General features: G+C 38.0%; 1 protein-coding gene across 13 annotated transcripts; it reads left to right on the plus strand.

The window, feature by feature from the left end:
• Positions 1-258: 258 nt before the first annotated feature.
• On the plus strand, positions 259-26,044 carry BCLAF1 (BCL2 associated transcription factor 1). Of its 13 annotated transcripts, none has more exons than XM_030447245.1 (13): positions 259-459; positions 7,693-7,766; positions 9,743-9,866; positions 10,725-11,630; positions 13,030-13,701; positions 13,820-13,989; positions 16,651-16,756; positions 17,697-17,781; positions 18,473-18,648; positions 19,778-19,958; positions 23,560-23,706; positions 25,319-25,528; positions 25,679-26,044. In XM_030447245.1, the coding sequence occupies exons 3-13, from the start codon at positions 9,763-9,765 to the stop codon at positions 25,682-25,684; spliced, it is 2,763 nt and encodes a 920-aa protein (XP_030303105.1). In that variant the 5' UTR covers positions 259-459; positions 7,693-7,766; positions 9,743-9,762; the 3' UTR covers positions 25,685-26,044. The 13 variants fall into 13 exon arrangements, with proteins under 13 accessions (XP_030303105.1, XP_030303113.1, XP_030303116.1 ...); XM_030447256.1 differs by having other exon boundaries at positions 306-459; positions 13,555-13,701; XM_030447250.1 differs by lacking the exon at positions 259-459 and adding an exon at positions 518-636.
• The last annotated feature ends 788 nt before the right edge of the window (positions 26,045-26,832 follow it).

The raw sequence follows: 26,832 nt of genomic DNA on the forward strand, positions 1-26,832 counted from the left end.
TATTTAACTTAAAAAAAAAAAGTCAGGTGTGTACGATTTGAGTGAACTTCTGTTTAGTAAAACCGTTGAGTAAAACTCAGGCGAAACACATCTTTGTTCACCTGTCTACACATACACATAAAATACAGCCATTTGCTAAGTTTTTGTTTGTTTGTTTGTTTGGGTTTTTGTTTGTTTTGTGGTGGTTTTTTTGGTTTTTTTTTTTTTTTGTGGGTACAGAAAATCCTGGGGCACGGTGACCGCATGGGCTGCGCCGCTGCATCGCACCCCGGCGGTGGGCACGCATCTGCTGCAAACGCTGCTGCAGTAAAGCGCGGCTGCTGCGCCATCGCCTTCCAGCTGCACCGGAGGAGCATCGGCCGCAAATGCCGCCGGACGGTGAGCCGCAGGCTGAGCTCCGCTTTACAGGCAAACCCTTCGGAGCAGCTGTCGTGGATGGATGCGCACCCTGCCCGACAGGTAACGGGGCAGCGTCCGGAGGTGGGGACGGGGGCGGGCGGGCTGATCCCTCGGATCGTTCTTTTGGGGAAGGGGAGGACAAAAGGCGACAGCTCGTGGTGGAGGCGGTGCGGGAGGAGACAAGAGCTGTCGCTGGCGGGGCATGGAGCCTCCGGCCGTTGAACAGGGTAGAAGGAGGTAAGGCAGGGCCGCTGCGCTCCGCCGGGACATGGGCCGGCCTGCTGGTCTGTCACCTGCGCCGCGGGCCGCCATCTTCCTTTCGGACAGCTACCCAAAAGCAAGATGGCGCACGGGTTCTGAGGGGTGCGGGAGTTTCCCCGCCCAAGGCGGAAGTGATGCAGCCGCCGCGGCGGCCCCCCCCCCCCCCCGCCAGCCCCCCCGTCTCTATGGTGGTTTTCTTTTTCCCTTTGGGTCCCGCGTCTCTTCCTCCGGTGAGACGGGAAATGGCCGCCGAGCTGCCATAAGGGAGCGGGGCTGCCGGGAGTTCCGCCCGCCAGGTGAGGAAGGGGGCGGAGGTGATGGGACCGCGGCGAGGCTTTGCGGGACGGTTCTGCGTGCGTAGCCGCGGCCAGGAGTTGGTGGGGAGATGGCGGGGGGAGAAGGGGAGGAGGCTGAGGGGGAGCGGCTCCCCCCATCCCTTCTCCCCCCTTCGATCTGATCCGATCCGCGCCCCTCGCGCGCGGCCGCACCTCCCGCCTCCCCTCCCCCCGCCGCCGCGCGCTGCCCGCGCGCCGCGCGGTCCCGCCCTCCCCTGCCGCGTGACCTGGTCGCTCCGCAGCCATTATCCTCATCGCAGTTCCCCCTTCGCCCCTTCTCACACACACACAGCCCCCAACCCGCCACAGCCACAGGGCCACGGCCTCACCCGCTCCCCCGGGGAGGGGCCGGGCTGGGCCGGGCGGCCGCCGCCGCCGCCATCGCCCTGACGGGGACCTACGCTTCCTGTGGTAGTCGGGCCGAGCGGGCGTCGCGCCTTCCCGGGCCTCCGACGGCGCCCCGGGGAGTGAAGGTAGAGAGAGGGAGGTGACCGCGGAGCTGCTCTGAGCTGGTTCGCGGCTTCTGGAAGCCCGCCGGAGGTGGGTGTGGGTGGCGTGAAACGGGCGGCCGGCCCCGCTGGGCCTCCACCCCGGCCGGCCTGGGTTCGCAACCTATCCGCCTTCTCTGTGGGAGTTAGGCCCCAGGGGTTCGCCTCGCAGCACTGGTTACAGGAGTGTGAAATCTCTCCGTTATCCTCGCGGGTGTGACTCTTACTTAAGGAGAGAAACGGTGCTGGGGTGAAAGGATGCTTCCCGGTATTGTATAAGCCTTTACACTCGCTGGAGGAACTTCCCCTCGGGCATGGCTGCGGTTCAGGCGCTTGTGCTGTAAATACTGCGCTCCTTCTTGCTCCTTGGCGTTATTTACCCTGTTATCTACCCTGAAATGCCCATAAAAGCTGGAGGGGCGGGGGTGGGTTTTATGCTGATAGAAGCTGTTATATTCCTTGCATTGATCACCCTGTAGCATACAAACTGTACAGGATCTTGTCCTTTATTTCTCTTTTGCTTTGTATGCCCCTTACTTTTCGCGTTTAGTTTTCGTGTGAAAATCGGATTCTTTTGTCTATCATGGTGAGGCTTTGCCAAATTATTAAAACCACTTTTTTTATCTCTGAGAAAAAAATTTGTACATTTAAAGTAAAAGGCATTTAAATTTTACCACAGAAAGACCGAGGCCATACAAAAGAAAGGAATTGGTACTGCAAGTAGTCGCTGTTGGAGTAGTGCTTGGTTTATTACAAATACATAAAATCATTCCTTAGAGTAGTTGTTCTTAGCGTGGGAAGGATTGATTTTGGAGCGTGGGGTTCCCAGAAAATGCTGTCTAGCTGTTGTCTTTCTCCTCCTGCCTCCATCCTCTTTCTCTTCTCTGATAATCTCTCTCCTTTAGACAACAGTGGAGAAAATGAAAAGGGGCAAAAGCTCTGGGCTGCGAAGTGTGCTACAAGTATGCAGCTTCTTGTGTCGGGGAGGGTAGGAATTGCTTCTTCCCGCTTGTCCGTTTTGATGTGGAGTGATAGGCTGTTCTGAATGGCAGGAAGAGGTTTAATGTGTTACATATATCAGAACTTGGGGCGTGACTGGCTCTCTCCTGAGCACTGTCTGTGGCTTGAGCAAGGCTTTAAGTGGGCCTGGCTGTAAGGAGCAATTTCTCCAGTGAAGGCTGTGACAGAAGGACTCTTTCTTGGGGGAACAGGGAAATGGGTGGGGGGAACATGTGCCATGTGCAAGGGCCTGTTGGTACTCGGCATGCAAAAAACTTGTAATGGTTGTAGGAGGTTAGAAAGGGTCTGCAGGGAGCTGTTGTTTGGACCTGTGGTGCAGGTATTTGCGTGGATTAGATTTGGACTGGTTATCAAAGAGAGATTGTGGTGTAAGGGCTTGAGGAATGCCAGAGAACATGAGGGGTTTGTTTATAAGTACTGAAGATAGGTCAAGGATACTACTGAATAACCTAAGACTTTGTTTAGAGCTGTGTTCAGTTCAGCTGTGTGAGAGTTTCTCCCAAAGGTATTCTGAAAAAGTACACTGCTGTCTTGTGTGTTGTGCTGGCATCAGCCTCCATGCCGTCTTGTGGTAAATAAGATCTAGGAGATGATGTAGATGAAAAGTCAGCTTTGTCTTTTTATCCAGCGTAGTTTCTTTCTGGATGAGTTTACTGCTCCAACTCACTAAGCACCTATATGAATATGTCTTGGAACAAACGAGAGAGGGAAGGGAGCCTTCCCTGCAGCAGCTTGCGCAGATGATAGGAAAGATCTTGTGGAAACCACTGTGTAAGGGTGTATGAAAACAATGTTTAAAACACAAACAAAAAATAACAAGAGCGGATATACAAAATGTGTATCCCATAACATGCTAATTCCTTTTTGTGTATTGACAGAATTCTTAGAAATACTTGCTTTGATTTTTGTGTTTTCATTTGGAGGAGAAACATGCTTTTGTTTGCCAATAGTGTTATATAAAAGAACAGCTCCCAATCATATGACGATTTTGCAGAGCTTATTTTACTGTTACTAGGATGCTGTGGTTTTTTTGTTGTTGGTTTGTTTTTTTTTTAATTTATAGAAAACAATGTAAAATATTTGCAAATTAAGAAGTGAATGAATTAGGAAAAAAAGGAGTTTGTATGTTTTACTGTTACAGTTACCCTTTCATGCTATGATTGTTATGTGGGTCTGTTTATTCTTTGTAGCTGTGTAGATATCATGAAGATAATATTATATAGCAAGAATATAAAATGAGGAGAAAATATGCATCGCAGCTATTATCTATAGGTTCTGACATAGCTTAGACAAATTAGCTGGGGTATTTTAGTATTTGTAGGATTCTATTGATTGATGATCCAAGTGACAGTTTTGCAGTCACTAATGAAGTGTGTTCTATTATTTGTGAAATGCTGCTGTTAATTTTGTGGACATTATAAACATTTTTTTAAAGAAAAGGTGGGAGGTAGGGTAAAGAATGGAAAAGAAAGCACGACAGATGTACAAGCACTGAATAGTTGCCTTACACTACTGTCTAAATAAGACTGAATTTCTATAGTACAGTGTATGCATTATGAGGGAATATTACAAATTCTGTGGAATTTCTTGAAGACTGTCCTTATCATCTGTTGTTTCATCCTGGTTGTATAATCCTCATTTCATTTGAAGCTTGAATCTCAGAATGAAAATGCATTTTGTCAGCAGCTTGTGAATTATGTTAACAAGATTTTTGACTTAAATCTTCTTGACAGCTTTTAAGTAATGCTTGAGAGAAACATAGACTACTAAATTATAGAATAATTTTGGTTGGGAAAGGTCTTTAGTATCATCAATTCCAACTGTTAACGCAGCACTGCCAAGTCCAGCACTAAAACGTGTCCTCTAAGTGCTGTATATGTTTTCAATACCTCCAGGGGGTAAGTGAAGGATAGCTAAAATAATGAAGCTAAGAGGAAGCAATGTTTTGTTAATGTAAGGAGAACTGTCATTAAATGTCTTTAGAATGTTGTGTGGTGTAGCACTTCTAAAAATGGCTTAACAGATAAGTTTCTTCTGCAGTCTGTGTGCTTTGAGAAAACTTTAACATCAGTGGTGTAGTAAAGATTCTTAAAAAATACTGTTTAAACAGAAATGGAAACAATTTGCTTTGTCCTCTATTTTTCTTTTAAGCATAGCAAATGCTTACCATGATGTGTTGCTTTAAGTGACATAAGAGTAATTCTGTTGTGTGTCTTTGCTTTTGCTTACTGGCCAGAGTGTGGCAGAGGCTCATTTAAAACACCTAAAGATCCTGCTGTCATGTTATTAAGAAACTTGACTCCTCTGGTCATGAATATGACTTGGTATCTGATGGGTAGTGGACTATCCATTTTTTAAAAAATTTCTGGGTTTCTGTTTAAAGATTTGGTTGTTTGTGGGTGAAGTTTTTTCTTTGAGTTTTGTTTTGTTTTTTGCTTGTTCTTTATGCTTACAAGTACTATTAAAAAGCTGAAACTTCCAAGTTTTTTGTTGTTGATGGCTTTGCCAAGCTAGTTTCAGGGAAGCTTTAAGATTGTACTGCTGCCAAAAGAAGCAGTTGTCAGGCTGCTATTGTGACTTCTCTGTGTTTGGTCCAAGTGTTCTTGGGTCAATGTAGTAAACTGTATTGGGAAAAGTATTTGTATTGAAACTAATTCAGGTGTTCCATACATTTTCTAATCTGATTCACTGTGTGCAAAAATACTCATGTTGACATCAAGGAGGTGGTATTCAGGAATGTGAAGAAGCAAAGGGTGGGAGAGATGGGACTGTTACTTCAAACCAATGATGCTAAATTACTATGGATCTGCAGCAGCTTCCTTTGTAATACGGGGGTTTCCTATCACAGGAGTGAAATGGTTGAGAGCCAAACAGCTCTTTTACCGTATTTAGGGCAGAAAGCTGGGGAAAAAATAAGCTAGCAAAAGGCATGTGTGGGTTACAGTCCTGGTGTTTCAGGCATAGACCATGTTCCTAGCAGTCATGGTCCACTCCTGAAAATGCATGGTGTTAGTGATGAGATCTTGTGCCACATTTTTAATACACACCTTTAGCAGACTCTGTGTCTTCCCGAGACTAGCCCAGAGATAAAGCTTCATGCACTGAACAGGGAGGGGCAACTACTTTTTAGTTTTAGTGATACTGTGAAGCTAAATACAATGTTAGCACCTTTTTCATTCCTCGGCTGATAATGACCATGAAAGTCTATGGGAAGAGACTGTGGTTGCTGTTACTTGGTACTGTGAAACAGTATTTTGTAGTTGTGATGCTTTCGGTGCAATGTGTACTTTATCTATTAGTGTGTGAAGCATGTAGGAGCTTACTGTTATAAAGTGGCTGTTTTTCTAGCACTATTCTTGAAACTAGCTTTAATAGATACGAACTGAATTTTAGATTCTTGCATGTAAGGGGAGGAGGTAGGTGTTGTGTGTCAGGCTTTTACCTATTACAATTAAATGGAATCAAAAGCTGCAAACAGCTGAGGATTTTTTTTTATTCGATGTTTGCTATTTTCTGTTCAAAATTCTTTTCTTTAAAAGTGTTATACACATAATAATTAAAAAAAAAAAAAAAGAAAAAGAGAGAGAAGGCCAGCAAATATTTTTAGCTTCCAGGAATATGGTACATATCCAATGACTGTTAAAAAAAAAGTAAATAAAAAAAAAAGGATGGCTACTTCTCACCTTTGCCAGTTGGTAGAAAAGACTCCTAAAACTGTGCAGAACTGTCTGCTGGAGTTTGAGCTATAGTAATTTAAGATCCTGTCTTCTGCCTAGAGGTTTTAAAGGTAAAGTAACTGTTTTTGTTCTATGTCCCCTGGATCTAAAGACTTGTCTAAATTGGGATTTTGAATTTCAGCTAATACCAACAGATTGTTTTTAAAACTCAGTAGCGGTGATTTAAATACTGATTTAAAATCTCAGACTAAACTTAAACTATTTAGCTGGAGTTTGTGTTACTTTTAGTGTACAAGACTTCTGAATGTCTTAATTAATCTTTGCTAGCTAATACCATCTCACCTTTTGTCTAGACAAGGTCTGAAATGGTCTGATATACCTACTCTGCTCCTTCAGAGATTCATACTTGCTGGTGATGGGAAGTAATAACTTAATCTTATGAAAGCATATATTTTATAGAAATTGGAAATATCTTGGTCACTTCTAGTGAATGGTAAGTGGACTTTTGAAAGCTGTGTCGATGAACACAAATGTTTCATTTCTGCTTTTAAATGAAGAAAACATTGAAAATATGTATAAACAAGTGTGAAAGTGTCATGTAGGAGCAGGATGTTTTACAGCTTTGGATTTAATGAAGAAATTTTTAAAATGCAGAATTTCTGAGCTATTAATCCCTTCTTCATTGAATTGGGACAAAATTCTGAGTTGCTTGAGTGGAACTGTGAAGTTTGCTTAATGTTAAGTCCATAGTCTTAAGGCTTCGTGGTAATTAAAAGCTGAGGCCACTGAAAAGTTTGTACTTTCGAGTTTGATTTCATTATTAAAATGACATTTTTTTCTGTATGTTGTAAAAGAGATTATTTTTGAAGAATGAGATGTTGGTTATTTAGGTAAACTCAAATACTACATGCATTTTAAACAAAAAGGTATAAGGAGCCATGCGCGTATAAATGTTGCAGAGACACCAAAAGAGAAACCTTTCAGTATCTTTTTTTTTTTTTTTTTTTTCAAAATAAGATGGCTCCAGCTTATTGCAAAGCTGTATGTCAAGAGTTCAGACTGGTCTAGCAGTTTGTCACTATGCTTTTTATCCCCTCCTCCTGGCAGCATGTTCTTTCTCTGTACTGCAGTTCTGACACTTGATTGGTTCTTCATGAAGCCAATTCAATAACCTAACCATATGAAAGTGACTTCTGGGTATCACTGAAGGACCCAAAGGGTGTCAGGGCTGTTGTGAAGGTGAGTATAGTACATTGCACAGCCCTGTTAAGCAAGGCTGATGGAGGAGTGATCTTGTATGGAAGGGGAATAAAATTTGTTTCTCAGTAGTGGCTAGCACTTGAGCTGCTCCAGTCTTAACATTCAGCTTCACTGAGTCCAGGACTAATGTTGCTATACCTTATGTGTTGTCTCTTCATGATAATCAGATTTAATGCTTGAACCCATTTAAGCAAAAGGTATTACCTGACATTTATTAAAAGTTAATGTTTCTGACATTCTCTTTTTCTATAGGGATCAGTATTGCTGAAAGTACAAAAAGAGAGTTTTGAAATACTTACTTCATTGTCACCACCTAACGGTTTGAGGTAAGATTAACTTTTGCTTTTAAAGTGGTCTTATTGAACCCTGTCATTTAAAATTAAAATTGATTTTGTTTTCCTAATATTTATGCTGAAATATATAGAACTTTCTGAAAATAGCATCTCTTGTAAAGGTCAGCCATCATACAGTAAATATATAGTTATACTTGGAAAGCAAATGTATAAATATTATTGTTAAATACAGGGAAAATAAAACATATTTCCTTTTAAGTTGACTTGGGTTATAAACTTAATGTCATCTGAAGTTTGTTTTGAAAATTACTTGTAATAGTAACCAAAACTTTTTACTGTGATTTTTGAAAATTGGTACACCTCAGGTCTTACATTTTAAAACCTCTAAATTTACGTTGCCTGTGAGTAGATGAGCATAAGAAATTATAAAGTATATTCTCAGAGTTTAATTGAACGCAATGAATTAGAAACCATCTCCGAGTATAGGTCATGTAAAGTTGCTATTGGAAGGAACCAGTAAAAGACAGTATTGAATATACTATTCTTCTCCAAAGTAAATTATATTCTTAGTTAAATGGAAAGCTGGCTTAGGTTAAAATTCATTTTTTGCTGAGTTAGTTACAGATCAGATTGCATCTCTTTGGGAACCATGCTGCTATGGTGGGGAATGTGATGTGGGGCAGGAGGGACTAGTTGATAAGGGAAGTGTTGGTCTGCATTTTATGTCTAAAACCTCTGAAATTTTATTAACTTTAAATTAAGCTCTAATGCTGTTTATTTGCCTTTACATAAGTGAACTATCACCCAGGTAGCAAGACGAATTATATAAAGTACATTGTGACAGAAATTTCTTGTTGTGTTGAGCTTGTATTTTCAGTACAGTAATTTTAGGCTTTCATACTTGTTTTCAATAAAAGAGCTAAATGTTTGTTTTTTCTAATTTTTATTTAGTTATTATTAAATAATGATGATTATAGATATTGAGCATACAGCGGCCTAAAAATGTGTAGTTACTTCTCCACAGTTTATGTGCAGGCTGCTTAATGTGACTTTTTTAAGCTGGGCAATTTCAAAAGAAAACTGTAATGGCTCAAAGTTGTTACTAATTAAATTGGGGATTTTTAGCCACTAATTTGAAAAAAAGAGGAAAAGGCGTGTGGGATTTTATGCTTAGTACTAATGAATTCTAAATATTTATTGTGACTATATGTAAGAAGAAATGATAGTTCATTATAAGTTTTTTTTCTTTTAGGATTTATTGCTTTATAATCAATTGTAGTTTTCATGGCTTAATTTGATCTGAAAAATACTGAATTTTGTTGCAATCTATATTATTTAGCTAGTAGTCAAAAGTTTTTAAGTAGTCCATGCATTTTTCATGTAGTTTCAAAGGCAAATAAAAAGTAAAAGATGGGCATACTGACTGGTGGAAAATTGGGTCAGAGTGATTAGCTTTGGTATATGACATTAAGATAAAACACCTGGCTCAAACCAAGAATTGATGGACAGAATTCTTCATTGCTTTTCTTTACTTATGTAAAAGGTACTTTGTAAGGGACTATAAAGTTCTTCCAGAGAAAGATTGGTGTAGTGGAAGTGCAAGGACACTATAAACCACATAAATAGCAAGAATTGTGTTTAAAATTTATTAAAATGTGCGATTGTCCAGGCTTGCATATTTCTTGCATTATGTTTGTACATTGCTTCCTCTCTCCTACGGGATCATTTTGCAATTAAATCTGGAACACCTTTTACTGTTATGTTTTCTTTAGCTATGTTAAATTCTTTAAAATGTGTCTGAGGTGTTGATTTGCTAACAAATGTACTCATATCCTCATCAGAGTTGGGTTTTTTTTGTTGTTGCTGTTGTTTAGGAAATGTTGTACCTCTATCTAATAATCTCATTTTAGCATATAAAAATTTTTGTTCATTTATATGGTTTACGTGGATCCAGTCACAGTCACTTTTTTTTTCCCCCCCCTCCTCTCATTGCTTTTCCTTTTGAGAAGGAGTAGATCTACTGGGAAAAATGGGTCGCTCTAATTCTAGATCACATTCATCAAGATCAAAGTCCAGATCTCAATCCAGCTCTAGGTCAAGATCCAGATCACATTCTAGAAAAAAAAGATACAGGTAAGTTGGTGCCTTACAGCATAAAAGTTAGTTCAGTGTATTAGGTTTTGTCTAGAAATTATTTTTTACTTGCATGATGCCTTAGCAAAAGAGAGCCTGGGATCTTACTCCTTTTAGGCAGTAGGTAAATTCTGCTGAATGTAATTTCTGTTTCTTATTTGTTTAATACTTGGCTCTTTTCTCTTTTATTGCAAGATAATTTCAGAATGCTAATGCTTCTTTGTGATGTGTGGCTTGTTTGATTCTCTTCTCTGCCTTCTCATTTTCTTTGTCCAGTCTCTTTCCCTGTGATCTGTCCTGTTTCTCATGCAGCTTTTCAAATCTGGAATAATTTAAGGCTTCAGCAGATGAGCTTTGCTGTATCTTGTCTTCTCACTTGCCTCCAGACTTTCCTTCATCTTTCTTGGGGGACATTACCATCTCCCAGAAATGAAGTGACTGAATTGAATGTTTACTGCTTCCTCAGCTGCTCTCCACAGGCTGGCATATTAAACTGGTGGTCATGTAACATCTTGTCCCTGGCTGTGAACCATGGTGGCTGAGGAACCAAATGCCATGCTCCAGTGGGGTGGTAGTCTCTAATAAAATGGCAGGGCATGCCACTGGGGCTGTTACTGTATTAATCATGTGATGCTGAAGTCCCAAGTTTCAAGCTCCTTAGGAGTACAGACATGTTTATTGTAATCCTTTTGTGACAGAAATAATAAATACAGATGATAGACGTTACTTTAAGACTGTTAAATCTCTTCCTTTATCATTCCAACTGCTTGAGAAATCCAGCATTTAGTGTCAAAGCACTTTATTTTTTTTTCCCATTCTTTATTAGTCAAATATTAATGTTTGCTTTTTTAATTTTAGTTCCAGGTCTCGGTCGAGGACATACTCACGATCTCGCAGCAGGGATCGTGTTTATTCTAGAGATTATCGCAGAGATTACAGAAATAATAGAGGAATGAGACGTCCCTATGGTTACAGAGGAAGAGGTAGAGGGTATTATCAAGGAGGAGGTGGTAGATACCATCGTGGAGGTTATAGGCCTGTCTGGAACCGAAGACACTCCCGAAGCCCTAGGCGTGGCCGTTCACGTTCCAGAAGTCCAAAAAGAAGGTCTGTGTCTTCCCAGAGATCCCGGAGCAGATCTCGTCGATCTTACAGATCTTCCAGGTCCCCGAGGTCCTCTTCATCTCGTTCTTCATCCCCATACAGCAAATCACCTGTCTCTTCCAAAAGACGTGCGTCTCTGGAAAAGCAGGCAAAGAAAACTGAAGGGGCTCCTTTGCAAGACAGCCCTTTGAAAAATAAATCGCAAGATGAACAGAAGGATACATTTGAACATGACCCATCAGAGTCTCTTGACGATTTTAACAAATCATCAGCAGCTTCTGGCGACATTTGGCCTGGACTTTCAGCATACGATAACAGTCCAAGGTCACCCCATAGTCCTTCTATTGCCACCCCACCTAGTCAGAGTTCATCTTGCTCCGATGCCCCTTTGCTTAGTACAGCCCATTCAGCAAAGGACACACCTCAACATTCCCATTCCATTCAGCATAGTCCCGAGAGGTCTGGCTCTGGTTCTCTTGGAAATGGTTCTAGCCGTTACAGCCCTTCTCAGAATAGCCCATTGCATCACATCCCTTCGAGGAGAAGCCCTGCAAAGACAATCCCATCACAGAGTGCTCCGCGTGAGGAGGCTCGAGTGCGGTCATTCTATCCCGAGGGTGGTGAGCAGGAAACTGCAAAAGGTGGCAAGTTTATGAAAAGGTAAGAATTACATTGGAAGCCTAATGTTGCTTCTTGAAATGCCATTTGTTAGAGTTCTGAAATGGCCATCTCCATGCCTTGAAAAATCGATACAGAATACTGTGAAAATAAATTTAACTAATATTGGTCTGGTTGGAATTGAGCTTGAAGCATATGCCTTTTCCTCCTAAGACTTTTAAATTTTTGGCCATTGGCTAGTGGAGATTGGGATGTGTATTCTAGAGGCAAAATTGGTTTGTTCTTTGCCTTTAGGGTTTATTTTCTGATAGACCATATGCTGTTAAGAAAAATCTTAATTTGGAATCATGTATCAGACTTTCTTGTTTGATAGTGAATACTATTCAAGTATTTCTAAATTTTAATCTTTAATGTAGTTTGAAATGCAGATCTTCTGGAAGTCTCAAAGTTCAGTCATTTCTTTGTTAACATAGCTTCCATTTCTAATAGTGTAGTGCAATATACTAACTTTGGTGTCTTGACTTGCGTTATGCATGAAGGAGGGAAGGTCTTAATCTTCCTGAAACGTAACCTTTATTGATGCGAAGGACAACATTTAAAGTTTATTGCATATTTTCCAGCTGACTTAAAATTCTTACATTTGTTCTTAAGATGTTTGATTTTTTATTTATCTATCTATCTATTTATTTATTTATTGCAACTTGTAAAAATTACTAGTAGCCTACTGACAGTAGGCTGTTCCTTTCTAATGTGACTTGTACTTTAGTGGATTTCTTACAAAATGAATTATGGAGAACCACACCATGACTGTGCACTATTTAGGTTTGATTGTAGGCTTTTAAATGAATCTGTCCAGTTGGTGACCTATTATGTAAAAATACAATGCTTAGGAGGAGATTAAAAATACAGCTTCCTCTGGGTTAGATGTGTTGGAGTTGGTGAATGTAAGGACCTATGTGGAAGCAGTATATAGATAAGGCAGTAGCTGAAATAATTGGTAAGTGTTTCTGTGTTAAGCAGGGCTGCCTTCTGAAAGTTCCCTGCTTGTACTCAATGCAGTGAATGCATTAAAAGAAATACAGTGATAAATTGTAGTCTGAATTAATCAAAATTAATTTGAATTTGGAGGAAAAAATTACTGCTCTCAGACAATCTGAAATAGTACCAATTAAGACCAAAGAAATCACTATCTTTTTTTATAAATGCAAGCAGAGAATTTCTAGGTGCTCTACAGAAAGGCATTATATTCTTCAGATGCTTCCAGTAGTATGTGAATGACAGTGGGTACAGTGTTAATGGTGTGCAGCTTGTTGCATGCTGAAGTTGAATTATTCAGAGGAATGTATTTTCTTCTTGGTGTGGAATTGTCAAAAAAGGGGAATGCAAGTAAACTCGAATGAATGCAATCCAGAGTTACCAGTCTCTTCTTTGCTATCCACAGGTACACAGATGAAGAGTCTAGAGTATACCTGCTTGATAGGGGTAATACCAGGGAGAAGGAGGCCCAGAAGGAGAGAGGATCAGAAAAAGGGAGGACAGAGGGAGAAAGGGAATGGGTTGAACAGGAAACTTTAGATTTTTTTGTTGATAAAGAGACTGGGAAAGAAAAGTTTAATGACTCTGAAGGGGAGGACACAGAGGAGACAGAGGATTACAGACAGTTCAGAAAGTCTGTCCTGGCAGATCAGGGTAAAAATTTTCCTACTGCATCTCACCGGAATGCTGAGGAGGAAGGAACCAAATACAAATCTAAAATATCAATCAAGGGCAATAGAGAGAGCGATGGATTTAGAGATGAGAAAAATTATAAGCTTAAAGAGACTGGCTATGTAGTGGAAAGGCCTAGTGCAACAAAAGATAAGCACAAGGAAGAAGACAAGAGTTCTGAGAGACTAATGATGAAGAAAGAAACTCAGTCACCTGAGCAGGTAAAGTCTGAAAAGCTCAAAGAACTCTTTGATTACAGTCCCCCTCTACACAAGAATCTGGATGCGAGAGAAAAATCCACCTTCAGAGAGGAGAGCCCACTTAGGATCAAAATGATAGCCAGTGACTCCCATCGTCCTGAAGTTAAACTCAAAATGGCACCAGTACCTCTTGATGATTCCAATAGGTAAAGTATTGCACTTTACAGTGTGGTTCTCCACCTGTCTGCAGTGTCATTCATCTTTATTTAAACTAGTGGTTTCTTTTTGTGTGTCTTTTTTTTTTTTATTGTTGATGCATTTTAGACCTGCTTCCTTGACTAAAGACAGGCTGCTTGCTAGCACACTTGTCCATTCCGTCAAGAAGGAGCAAGAATTCCGATCCATCTTTGACCACATTAAGTTGCCACAGGCCAGCAAAAGCACGTCAGAGTCATTTATTCAGCACATTGTGTCCTTGGTTCATCATGTCAAAGGTATGTGTTAAGTTTATTGTACCGAATACATATTTGACAACTTCATTTAAGCCTATTATCTCAAGTACAGGAAGATTTCAGCCCTCTTTTAATGTAGCTTTTGTCAGACTTTCTTCTTTTTGAGGTGCACAAAACTAATAGCCACAAAAGTTAATATTAAAAAAAAAACAAAACAAACCAGCCCGTACTAACAAAGCAATGCAGAGCATAATAGCAGCTAGACTGTTTCTGGATAAAACTTTAGCCTAAGTTTGAATTTATGCAGTGTAGTTTAAACTGGCTGTATGGATCAGCCTTTTTGTGCTTAGTTTTATTAGATTGGCTCTAACATAGGATTTTATATAAAGGGATGCAATGCGTTATCACAGGTGTCTTTTGCACTATAAATACAATGGCATTCCTCTTGGAGCACCCAAGAGCTCATTTGCACATTCAGAGGGCTATTTTGGTCTAAAAAGATTTAAGAAAAATTGTGCTCTACATGATAATGAAATATACCATGATAGTGCATTTTATACCTCTGACATTATTGTAGTGCTGAAGCAAGGAATTTCACTTACCAGTGGCTAAATAAACCTCCATTAATAGATTTATATGCTGATTATTTTCTGGTTTAACAGTAGTGGCTGTTGCTTAACTATACTATAAAACCCAAACAAACTCAACCAGCCAAGCAGCAACAAAAAAATTCCCAAACCTGCCAAAAACCTCACTCAAACCATCAAAGTAGATTTATTTCATTCAGGTCAGATACCCTGTCAGAGTTTTCAGATGGAAAATAGGTAATTCCTTGAAGTCCAGTGAGGATATCTGGAGAGTTCTTTCAAGGTTTGTTTTTTTTTTTCCCATAGCATTTACTTTTCATTGGGCTGTTGTCTTGTTTACATGTATAATGTACTGAGATAATACAAAGAATTTGCTAGTGAAAATAATTTTGCTATGTGATCATACCAACGGAGAATGTGGAAATGCTTAATTAGGTGACTGGTTTCAGCCTAGGTATCTGTAAGCATTGTTTTTTAAGATGCTCTAGCTCCTGATATTGCAAAGATTTGCATGCTAAAACTATGTGCTAATGTTCACCTAAAAGTCTAATTTTCTTGGCAAAATTCAGATTGCTAAGGCCAGATGATTTTGTGCGTTTTGCGTTACGTACAAAGAAGAAATAGTCAACAGTAATGGATAATGATAATGTATTAGAGTAAAAAAAAAACCAACTTGTTTAGAGTATAATTAGCTTTGTTGTTGAAGTACTTATTTTACTGGTATATAAAGAGGTTGAAGGCTAAATCCATTGAGAGCTTCTGTAAGTTTTGCTTATGTGGTAAACATGTAGGCAAAATAATGTTCCTGAAACTCTCACATGTTGATCACAGAATAGACTGTTACCCTATATACTTTTGTATGTTAAACAAATACCTCGTAAATGTAACAGCTTAAGAGCCTGTCTGGTCAAGCTAATAGAATATGTACAGTTATGGTTGTTTATGAAAGCTGAATCTCTCTTTTAAGTTTCAAATTTACTGTAGTCTGTGCTCAGATTTTAGTAACTCTTGACAAATAGAAGTTATGTACATTATTGGTGTGATGCGACCAGTCTGAACAGCTCTTTATTAATGTAGAGCTGAAAATGCCCAGTGATGTTTTCTTTTTCATTGTAACTAGGTCCTGGAATGTGTTTTGAAATGGCAAAATCCATGTTACAAAAGTAAAATAGCTGTTGAAAGATACAGATGCCAAACAGGCAAAGTTGAACCTTCTGTCTTCCTGGCAAAAATGGCATAAAAACAGAGTTGCTAGCTCAAATTCCTGTGTTTGATGGAATTATGATTGAGGCACTACCCTTGTAGTGGCCGTTTCAAGTTTTATTGGTTGGTTATGAGACAAATACTGGATGCCGGGCGGTAAGTTGATACAGATGTATGTTGACCTGTTAAGCAGATAGCTTGCTTCATATGTAACATTTCATAGCTCATGACTTTTATGTATTTCTATATTACATTTAAACACATTCGTTGAACTGGTTTGAAAACTTGAGTTTTGCTGTTGCTAATTTAGCTGTCTCTGAAGGAAAGAGAATTTTTCAGAGTTGTCAGGTTTGCCAAGATGCCAGATGCTTAAATGAATTTACTTACGTATAGGTGTGTTAATTGTCTTGGATCTTTATCATCACAACTTCAGATCAAGAAATTGTATTCTTTTAAGGAACTGCTTGTTAGGTCATGCCTCTAGTTATTGAAGCATACATTGCTGAAGTGCTTTCACTGAATTAGTTCTTAAGTTAAACGTGAGTTATATAGCAAAATGTATTTATTGCAAGTATTAATGATTCAGGGTAATTTTGTTTTCTCTTATACGGGCCACGTATAAAATAGGAAATTGATCCTTTCTCTTTTGTCATTGAAAATGAGCAAGTCCAATCAGTAAATGATGTAATACAGTCATGGCATAGTTATTAGTAGACTTGCAGTGATGCTCTACAGTATTACTTTTTGTTTGGGTTACAGAATGTGTAAAAGTAGAGAAAACACTGATGTGCTTGCCCCGATAGATTTATATAAAATACTTTGGTTTTGCCTGCTACTTGCCTTTCTGTCGGGAGTAAAATACTGTCAGTTGAATTAAACTAATGAGACAGTGTTTTTCTATTGTAACCAACAGAGCAATACTTCAAGTCAGCTGGAATGACCCTAAATGAGAGGTTCACTGCATATCAAAAAGCTACCGAAGAACACTGCACCCGACAAAAGAGCCCAGAAATACATAGGTATATGTTAATTGCATATGTAAATAGTTTGTGTTTCAGATAATGTCTGCTATTACATCTGAGAACCCAGAATACTTTTTTTTTTCTGATCTTTTCAGAGTAACTTATCAATGTCTCTTTAAATACAAAATACAAAAGCAAACCCCACCAGAACCCCCTTCTGTAAAAGAGAACTCATCTGAGCCAAGTCTGGCTTCGTCTGTGGTGTTGTATCAGATGTCTTCTCTACCTCTGTATCTCATTTGGGATATATTTACTTTTCTCACATGCAGTGCTCAAATATTGAGGGGCATATGTCTTGAAGATGAAAAGAAGCCCTGTACATGCATCCCTATTCTTCAGTGTGAAATGTTCCATCTCATGCTACTTTAGTTTTTGTGTGTGTTAATTTACAGCAGTTTTTTGAAAAATCTGAGAGCCTGAAAGGTAAGAAGGTAGGCATGCAGATGTAGTTTCTGATGATGTGCTGTATTTTTGATGCAGTGTACTATATATTTGTGTTGCATGTGAGGATATATTATCTCCATATTCAGTACCCAACTTGTTAAGCTTTCTTAATTGTTACATATTTTTGACTTTACAGCAGACTGTCACAGTGTTGATGATAACTTTGGGGGGGTGGGTTTTCAACTGGCTACATATATTGAATTTCTGAAAGAACTCATCACACATTTTTTTGTATCTTTGAAACCATACTTAAAATGTAAAAAATCAAACTGCTTGTTTTCTGTATTTGTGTTTGTAGCATACATCACACAGAACAGAACCAAGATTTTTTTTTTTTTTTGTAGTCTGCTTCTGTATTCTGATGGTGGGGCTTAACAAAAAAGTTTTGTTCAACTGCAAAAATGCTTTGTTTCTTAGTTTTCTGTTGAAACATGTGAGGCCATTAGCAGTCACATGCACATATGGCAAAACACTGCTTTTATTTTACATTTAGGAGGATTGACATCTCTCCAAGTACCCTGAGGAAGCATACCCGTTTAGCAGGTGAAGAGAGAGTCTTTAAAGAAGAAAGTCAAAAAGTAGGTTCTAAGTAGACATCCTATCTGTATTTTCTAAATTTATTATGTTTCCCTTTAAATCTGATCTCCAACATTGAATTTGTGTATAAAAATAAAACTAATAATCTGAATTTATTCTATCTGGAGTATTTGCATTGAGAACTATTTCTTTTATTCTTTGAGTAAAAAAGTTATTAATGATTTTGCTATATTGATAACGTGGCATGTAAGGTTAGATCTTCCTTCCACCCTTTGTTTCTTCTTGGACACTTCTTGACCAATTTTGCGTTGCTATCCTTAAGGGCAAAGAACAGAAGGGGGAAAGTAAAAGTACCGAAGTGGTGAGTGAGTAGTGTGGTTGAATTGCAAAGGTTCTTGTGCTCTGTTAAAAAAAATTCCCCAGCAGAAGTGAATACTGCCTACATCCTCCTAAACAATGTATTGTGGTCTGCCTGCATCAAAATCTAGATACTCCATTGGCTTGATGGGAATGTTTTTTTGAAACTGAAATTCTTAGCTGTGTTGTTTCTGGATCTGCCTGTTGTATGCAAAGGGCCTTCACTTGGTTTGTGTGCTGAAGAGTTTGTTGAAAAAATAGGTAAATTGTATCTCACTTTATTGATAATTGATATGTAAATTGCCTTTTAATTCATATTATCTTCTGGATGTTTGATTTCAGAGTTTTGTTCCAAAGCTATGTATTTGTTTGCAGGGGGATAAAAAATTAAGGTGCGATTCTGCTGATCTGCGGCATGACATTGACCGACGTAGAAAAGAGCGAAGTAAAGAGCGAGGAGACTCAAAGGGTTCCAGGGAATCCAGTGGGTCAAGAAAGCAGGAAAAAACTTCAAAAGATTACAAGGATTACAAATCCTACAAAGATGACAGGTAAATATTTGAAGTCATTATGTAGGTTTTTAGCTTCTAATTAGCCTTTTGTAATTGTAAGCTTAATTGCTTTCAATTTTCAATGTATAATGGAACATTTAAATTTAAACAATTAAAATTATTTGTTTTACAGCAAATATGTATTATCTGTCTTTTACACGGCTTATGGTGGATGAGGACAAAAACTTTGGAATAGCAAGCTAACACTGAAAAAAAAAATGACAAATTAATCTGTCCTATTATCCAGGCTACATCAGGAGGTTGGACTTCAATGCAGTACATTTCTATAAACAGTTTGTGTAAGAACTTTGGTTCGTTATGCTTGATTCCGCACTTTTTCAACTCATAACACCCAGAGTATGAGAATCTTACTGATACTTATGTTTTAACATGGGTGAGAAGGGGAATTTTTACTTTTGTCTCTAAAGCCAGTGGGGCTGTTTATAAGAAATAAATGTTAGCATATCTTAGTGGATACTGTGTATCAGTGGTAAGAGTTATGTCAGGTATGACCTTCATTTGAAAAGAATATTAAAATCTTGTAAATCAAATTAGTAGCACTATGGGGTCACTGAAAGTCTTGCTGTCTTGCAATAGGAAAAAAAAATCCCTACCTTGTACTGGATATCCTATTTTTACCAAAGCTTCTTATTTCCCATTTACTTTCTGACTTTGGTATCCACATTATCTTCCACTGGCTACAGCCATCTATGTAGGGGAGCCCACGCCATGTCTTCTGAACAGTATGCAAACTGAACTATATTAAGTTGCTGTAAAAGTTTGCCTTAAGGGTTTGCTTCCCTTCAGTTTCTGTTTTTCTGCCTCAGAAGGCAGACCTTAAAAGTAACAGAATCTCTTCATGGCATCAAAACCTAGAACAACTTGCAGTTTGCAGACTGCTGCTTTCCAACTCGCTAGCAATGGTACATTTAGTGCATTTAAATGTATAAGAGGAGGCTGGAAAGTGGAACTGTACTTCACCTTAACATCTAAAATACATAACATGTGACTTTGTAAGAGAAGGGGGATAGCTTTTCATAAAATATAAAGAGACCCCTTTTAGTATAGCATGCTACAGACTATCTAGTACTTTTAAAATAGCACACAGTGTATCTTTTTTATTTTTCAGTAAACAAAAAAGAGATCAAGACCGTGCTAGGTCCTCCCCATCTTCCTCTCCATCTTCTTCTTCATCCAGTTCTCGAGAAGAAAAAGATTGCAAGAAAGAAAGAGATGAAGAGTTCAAAAGCCACCATGAACAGAAGGAGTACTCTGGTTTTGCAGGTGTCAACAGGCCAAGAGGCACCTTTGTAAGTTGCTCTCTTATTCTTCCCCCAAATAATGAGCATTTTGCCAACTGCAAAACAAGTCAAATGTAGAAGTGTTGCAGTGATTAATATTAGGCTACACTTCTTTCATAGCCATAATTCTTGAATTCTTTTATGTGATGTATCAAACCTGAAAATGTTGACTTTTTCCCAGCACTGCCCAATGTCAGTTAATTGTTGTGTTAACTGGCATTATTAGCATGCCAGTAGAAAACCTAGTGCAAGGGTGAGGAAAACAATTTCTTGCCTATTCCTTGCTCTTTTGTAATAACGTTATTTCCTAAGAGGGTCTGAAAATCCACCTTCCTGTAAAGATTAAACCTGTGATCTTTTACCTCCTTGCCTCCTACAGGTTCTGTTATTCCATGTTATTTTCAGTTTGATTTTGCCCTCTCTTGTGTGTGATGCCTGTAGCTTGTTCAGTGGCATATAATAAAAAATACACATCAACCTTGAAAGAGTTGTACTGAGGAGAGGAGATGGTATACTTGTTATTTTTCAGTGTGCCTTTGGCGTGGAGTAGCCACAAGGAACATGAAAGCTCAGTTTCTTACCTGTGGCATGTTTTTCAGCATTGTGATTTGGAAAGTGACACATTGACCACTATAGTCCTCAGAAAAATTTTAAACTTAAAAATACCATGTTAAACTAATTACTGACATATAATTGGGAAAGGTAGAAGCATTAGGAGAGACTAGGAATCAATAAAGGAGGCCTTGAAAAAATAAGGAACACTTAAAAAAAAAAAACCAAACAAAAAACTGAAAGCAAACAAAAAAAGCCAACAAAATAAAACCCCAAAGCCCCTGCCAACAACAAAACACAAACCACAACAGAAAACCCGTAACCAAACCAGGAAAAAAAGAATTGCAAGTTCCATGTTTGAATGTGTAAAAAATGACAAATAGACTTACATATAATGGATAGGAGGAGTAACTTCATACTTCCACAAAATTCTTTCATATAGCCTGTAATGAAGACTAAATAATGCTAAAAGGTATTGCTTGATATAATGCATATTGAAATGTTTTTAATAGTGTAAAAGCAATTTTGAATACATGCGAGGGCATATGAAATGAATGTGGGGTGTGCAGCACGAGTTAAGATTTGAATTTTTCATCTAAAAAACTGAAGCTATGTAGACTTCTTAAAATACAAAATTTCTAATGCTATAAAGACATTATTTCCTCCTTTCTTGTTATTTTAAAAATATAATTATGCTAAGGAACAGCTATGTGGCATAAATACGTAAACCCTTGGGTGGTGAAGGCATCAAACATGACAATACCAGCACAATTTGTAGCTTCATAAGCCAGTGGCACCAAGTTAAACAAAAGCAGAACTTAAAACCCCTCTCCTCTCGGAGAATCAGTTGAAGAAAACTTCACTGATGGAAGTTTTGGAGTGATGGAAGCCTCACTACTTTGTAAAAGCAGGTTCTACGTGAAAGATCTTGTTAAAAAGATGCTACTTCAGATAAAATCTAAGCAGAAGTGAATTGGAAATTTAATAGTCTTCTACTAATTTAATGACTAGTGACTGCCAGATCTGACTATTCAGTACTAACTGGTTAATGTTTCCTAATGACATACGTGGTCACACATAGGCTTATCAAGCGAACTGAACTGTGTCTGAACAGAATTTAAATAGGCCAGCCTGTTGACTCAGATCTCTTCTTTAGGGGTACAGCTTGGATAGATAGTATTGAAACATACAGTGGCTAGTATAGGAATGTTTTTGTAACTCAGGGTAAGAGTAGCTGCATTCCAGTAAATACTACTTAGCTTTTAGAGTGAAAACAGTGTTTTGGGAATCTCCCCTGAAGCAGAAAGCCTTGATCCACTGGGAGAGCATAGTTTGCTGGGCCACTTTAATATAAGCTGAGCTGTCAGTTTTGTGTTAAATTATCAGTCACTTTTTTACTAACTTTTGCCCATAGTGTATAACGTTAATTCTAGGCTTCTTGTACATAGACATCATAAATAGTTGTGAAATGGTAACACAGAAGGATAGTTAGGATCTTTAAATGATGTTGTCATTGGTGTCCAACTCTTAAAGAATTCTGTGTATAAGAGTTCTGATCATAAGGAGTTTTCTCTTTCTGTAGAAAACATACATTGTCCTTTTTGTGATACTCTTTGAAGTAAATAAGCCCATAAAGATAACACCATAGTGGATTGCATCTCCCTTATTTCTTTGCCTGAAAGGTGATTGAGGGAGGAGGGAGAGGTGGGATGTATATTGATGCAGTGTTGAGGAAACCTCTAGGTATGTTTCTTAAACAGAATCTGATCGTAGGATCTAATAGGAAATGCTGATTTTTTTTTTAAATTTTTTTTTTAAATCCTGTCACAATTTTGTCTCTGTGACAGTACTTATTGTGCTATAATTTTGTAAAGGTTTTAAAGCCATTGGGAATAAAGCATACTTTATATTTAATCTCTCATGCAGTTTTCTTAACGTGATAGTTTGTTAACTTCCTAAGTGATTCTCAAAAAAATTCCTTTTTTCTTGTTTGTCTGCAGTGTATTGAAGTAGGCCTTGTGAGCCTTTAACAGATTGTTTTTCAGTCTGTGATTTCAAAGTAATTTTAAAACTGTCCATCATAAATTCTACATTAGAACTGTTAGAGCCTTGGAACCAAGTATGCATAATACTCCTCTTTCAAGTTAGTTAATTATATCTAACCTTAGTCTATGTTTATGGAACATACTATTTTAATAAGTGAAATTAATTTCCGGTCATATTCCTGAACAGTTCTCTGGTGACCCAGATCCATTTTTAACTAGGATTTTTATGGAAATAGTGTTCTGTACTATCTGCAGTTATTAGCAGTCTGTCTCTTCCTAACATAACCTTTCCTCTCCCTTTGAATGGAGATCACTTGTTTAATGATCTCTAAAAGCTAAAAATTTACATGCTGTGAGGGAACTGTGTTCCAATATTTTAAAATCATGTTAACTCATTTTTAAAAATATTGAATATGCCTATTTTCACTGCAAGCGTTGCTATTCTTTACAGTACACGTTGCTTTTTCCAAGAACTTACTCATTTGCAATTTAATTTGGCCTGAGGAGCGTTTCTGAATCTTATCTGAAAACGTTTGAGTAACACAGAGTGGATATACCTATTTGAAAACTGCATTGTTTGTATGTATACTACAATCAGTTCTGTCCTAACCAGTATGACTGACTCCATAAAATGACCTTTCTTTACCCCTGACAGTGTTCTCCCTCTTTCAGTCTAGTTTTTCTGGTTTTGTTTTTTGTCTGTGAACAGCTTCAGAAGCTTCTTTTGACCTATTGTTGCAAAACACTTGTTTACACAATCAAAGGAAATTTCTTTTTGGTGGTCGTGGGTTAATTTATGCCACGAATTCAAATGTGTTTCAGTTAAATTTAATGAAATTACTATTTCAGAATGAATGCTTGAATATATTACTTAAAGTAATATGTGAATTTTGAAATGGTTTTACATTTGTGGATACTGTAATTAAGCACAGAAAAGAGAATTTTTGGTAATAGACTTGAACTCTTCTTTATGGTTTTGTGTAAATGGATTAAATGACATTTTGGTTAATCAGTTTCGAATTAGGGGCAGAGGAAGAGCCAGAGGAGTCTTTGCTGGAACAAATACTGGTCCCAGCAACTCAAATACTACTTTTCAGAAGAGACCGAAGGAAGAGGAATGGGATCCTGAATATACCCCAAAAAGCAAGAAATACTTCTTGGTGGGTGTGGAGAACTCAATATCTTATGCATGCTTTTGTTTTTTCGAATTCTCTACAAGCGTAGAAGTAGCATGCATGTAGAGATAGGGACTTCGGTTATGTATCAACAAGAGCATCAGGGTGCCTGGTTCTGCTTCTCTTGCATCTCCCTGCAGCAGGCTGGCACTGAGGCCTGACACTGAGTTGATTTCCAAAACTTCCATCAGTGAGGGGGGGCGAAGGCAGACTCAGACTACAGCTATTGAAAACAAATTTTAAACAGAAAGGCTTATGCTGTGTTTTCCTGGATGTATGGCATTCAGGTTTTGTTAGATTTGTCTGGAAATCTACAAAAGTGGAAGGTAAAGAAAAGCTGGCAGTATTTGTGGATGTATGTAGGTGGACTGTTGTTAGCAGGTCCTGTTCTTAGTTGGGTAGGATGATTGTCACTTCAGTTTTGATGCCTTTTCCCATCTGGATAATGAAAGGAGGACTGATGATTTAACCACCCAGTAACTAGGGTAGTATACTGAATAAGTAGTGTCTGTTCCAGTTGGTTTCCTTAATGCAAACTTCCAAGGATATTGAAAGGTATCCTTGAAAAATGGATTTCACAGTTGAAAAATGCTAAGTGGTAAAGATCAGACCTTCTGTAGCTTTATAGTTTGTCACAAATAAGTTTAAGAGGTAATCTAAGAAATAATGCAATCACAATTTGGATGTTTGTACAAGGAGTTCTCCTCATGACTCCCCACATGTATGTAAAATTTTCTGGCCTATAAACATAGAAAGACATGTGATACCACATTAAGTAAGAAATTCTGTGACAGCTAGAGGAAATAGCTCACTGTAGTGTAGCTATTAATCTTTTCTTATCTTTAAAAACATTTTTTAATTTTAATAAAAAAACACCCTTTAACTATTTTGACATAATTGTTTAAAAATGCTTTTATAGATGTGGTATGTGTTTAATAGTTCAGATTTCTTTCCAAATCACAAGTGAAAAAAAAACCATGTTGAAGCAAGTGTACCTCACTCTTGTACATCTATTTTATATTAAATAATTGTCTGTAGTATTCATGCAGTTCATGGAATGTTTGTCAGAAGACTTCCTAATTGTGTAAGGCTGTATTTGATAACAAGGTAGCAAAATACAAGTTTATTAAGCAGAGAAACTCAACTCTTGTTTGTTAATAACATTTAAAAACTTGAAACTTCACTTGCCCTATGTTGTGCAGGTGAAGCAGGGTTTTTAGATAACTGTTTCAATTACTTTCCTCGGTAAGGATAAACCACTCTGTATTAAACTTTAAAAAAATGTTTTCTCTCAAAATCAGTAATTCTTTTTTCTGACTGAAGATAAATGACGGATAACTTATTTTTTACTCACAAACATTTGAGTGGACCCACAGCTAATAAGGACTTTTAAAACAATTGTATTGCTGTGGTTTTAGTTACAGCATTGTTAACTAAGAATATCCTTAATAATGTATTCTATAGATTATGATCTGAACTGTTAGAAAGTTATCTTAATTGTGTTTTCTGTGCATAGTATAAATTTGATTTAGTGTACCAGCATTTAAGGGGCAGGTTTAATATGTGTTCTAACCTTACTCTTTGTCTGGTATTGCAGCATGATGACAGAGATGATGGTGTGGATTATTGGGCCAAAAGAGGAAGAGGCCGTGGTACTTTCCAGCGTGGCAGGGGGCGTTTTAACTTCAAAAAGTCAGGTAGCAGTCCCAAGTGGACACATGACAAATATCAAGGGGATGGGATTGTGGAAGATGAAGAAGAAACGATTGAGAATAATGAAGAAAAGGACAGACGCAAAGAGGAGAAGGTAAATGGGTTTGTGAATTGCAAGATTAGACAATATATCTTGCAGTATCTCAAGTAATTATATGTCTGCCTTGGGGGGAAATCACTATAAAAGGTTGTGGAGTTTGGTTATAAGCAGTTTACAACAAAACTGTTTTCTTTCTTTCTACAGGAATAATCCTGGAGGACAGTTATAGCTGAAAGCTCTTGCACCACCCACACAACATTTTTAATATGTTTTTTTGTTGTCAATTGAATGTAAGCATTTTACTTAAATTTTACTGTTGGAAAGTAGTTTAGAAGGATTGTTTTTGTTTTAAGCCTTTAGAAAAAAATCTTGATATAGTAAACTATGTTAATGATCGTACAGGTAGAAAGTAAAATATTTGTAACAACTTTTAAGAAATTTTACTGTTTGTTATATGCAGTGTAATTCTGCTTTGTCCAAATATATGGTCAAGTACAACTCTGAAAGTTTTGAATCTCCCCAATGTCTTGTGTTTTATTCTGAAGTAAACTTCAGCTCTGCACACCTGAAGTCTTGGAGCACCATTTTTTATAAACTGATTACTGTTTCTGTGTTTCCTTTGCATAGGAAGTGTATTTCAGTGTAGTTACCTATTCACAGTGTTTGTACAAACGGTTGTGCAAAATGCTGATTATACAGTAGTGCACAAGAAACACATTTACATAGTGTGTCAGTGATAAATCTGGATTCTTATTCTACCATACTAGAGAGTGCAAGAAGAATTTTCTTTGATAGCAAAATTGTCACTCTTCAGTAGCCTGGGAAATACATATGTATATAAATACTCAAGTGAGTTTTTAGTGTATTATTTCTCTTCTGGAATCTCAGTTTTAAAATCCTATTTCCAAGTCATTTTTGCTAGAAATATCTAAACAGATGTGAAAACAGGTCATCAACAGAACACTTTAGTTATTGAGTCAGTGGCAGTATCAATATAGCTTTTTTTATCAATTTTTGTTTCAATATATTAAGTTGCCTGTTTAATGTTCTTTATGTGGAGTCACCTCTTGAGGTGTGTAATCTGGCAAGAGCAAGTTTTAAAATCTTCTCTCATATTTGTGGCCTTCAGTGAAATCACGATGAGGGGAGGGAAAGAACAAAACTAAAATACTGCCGCAGAAATCCATGAAGATGTAGATAAAGCAAGATATGCTAAAACTTCAGTCAGTAAAGATACTTCAGATTTACTAAACATTTCTAAAAAGCGTGAATTCTGTTACAGTGACCTGAAAGTACATTTCTTTAGTATTACATTTTACACAGCATGTAGGCTTGAAGTTAGCACTCAGTTGTAAAAG

This window comes from Calypte anna, chromosome 3 (assembly GCF_003957555.1).
Source record: "Calypte anna isolate BGI_N300 chromosome 3, bCalAnn1_v1.p, whole genome shotgun sequence".
In the NCBI taxonomy this organism is placed as follows: domain Eukaryota; kingdom Metazoa; phylum Chordata; class Aves; order Apodiformes; family Trochilidae; genus Calypte; species Calypte anna.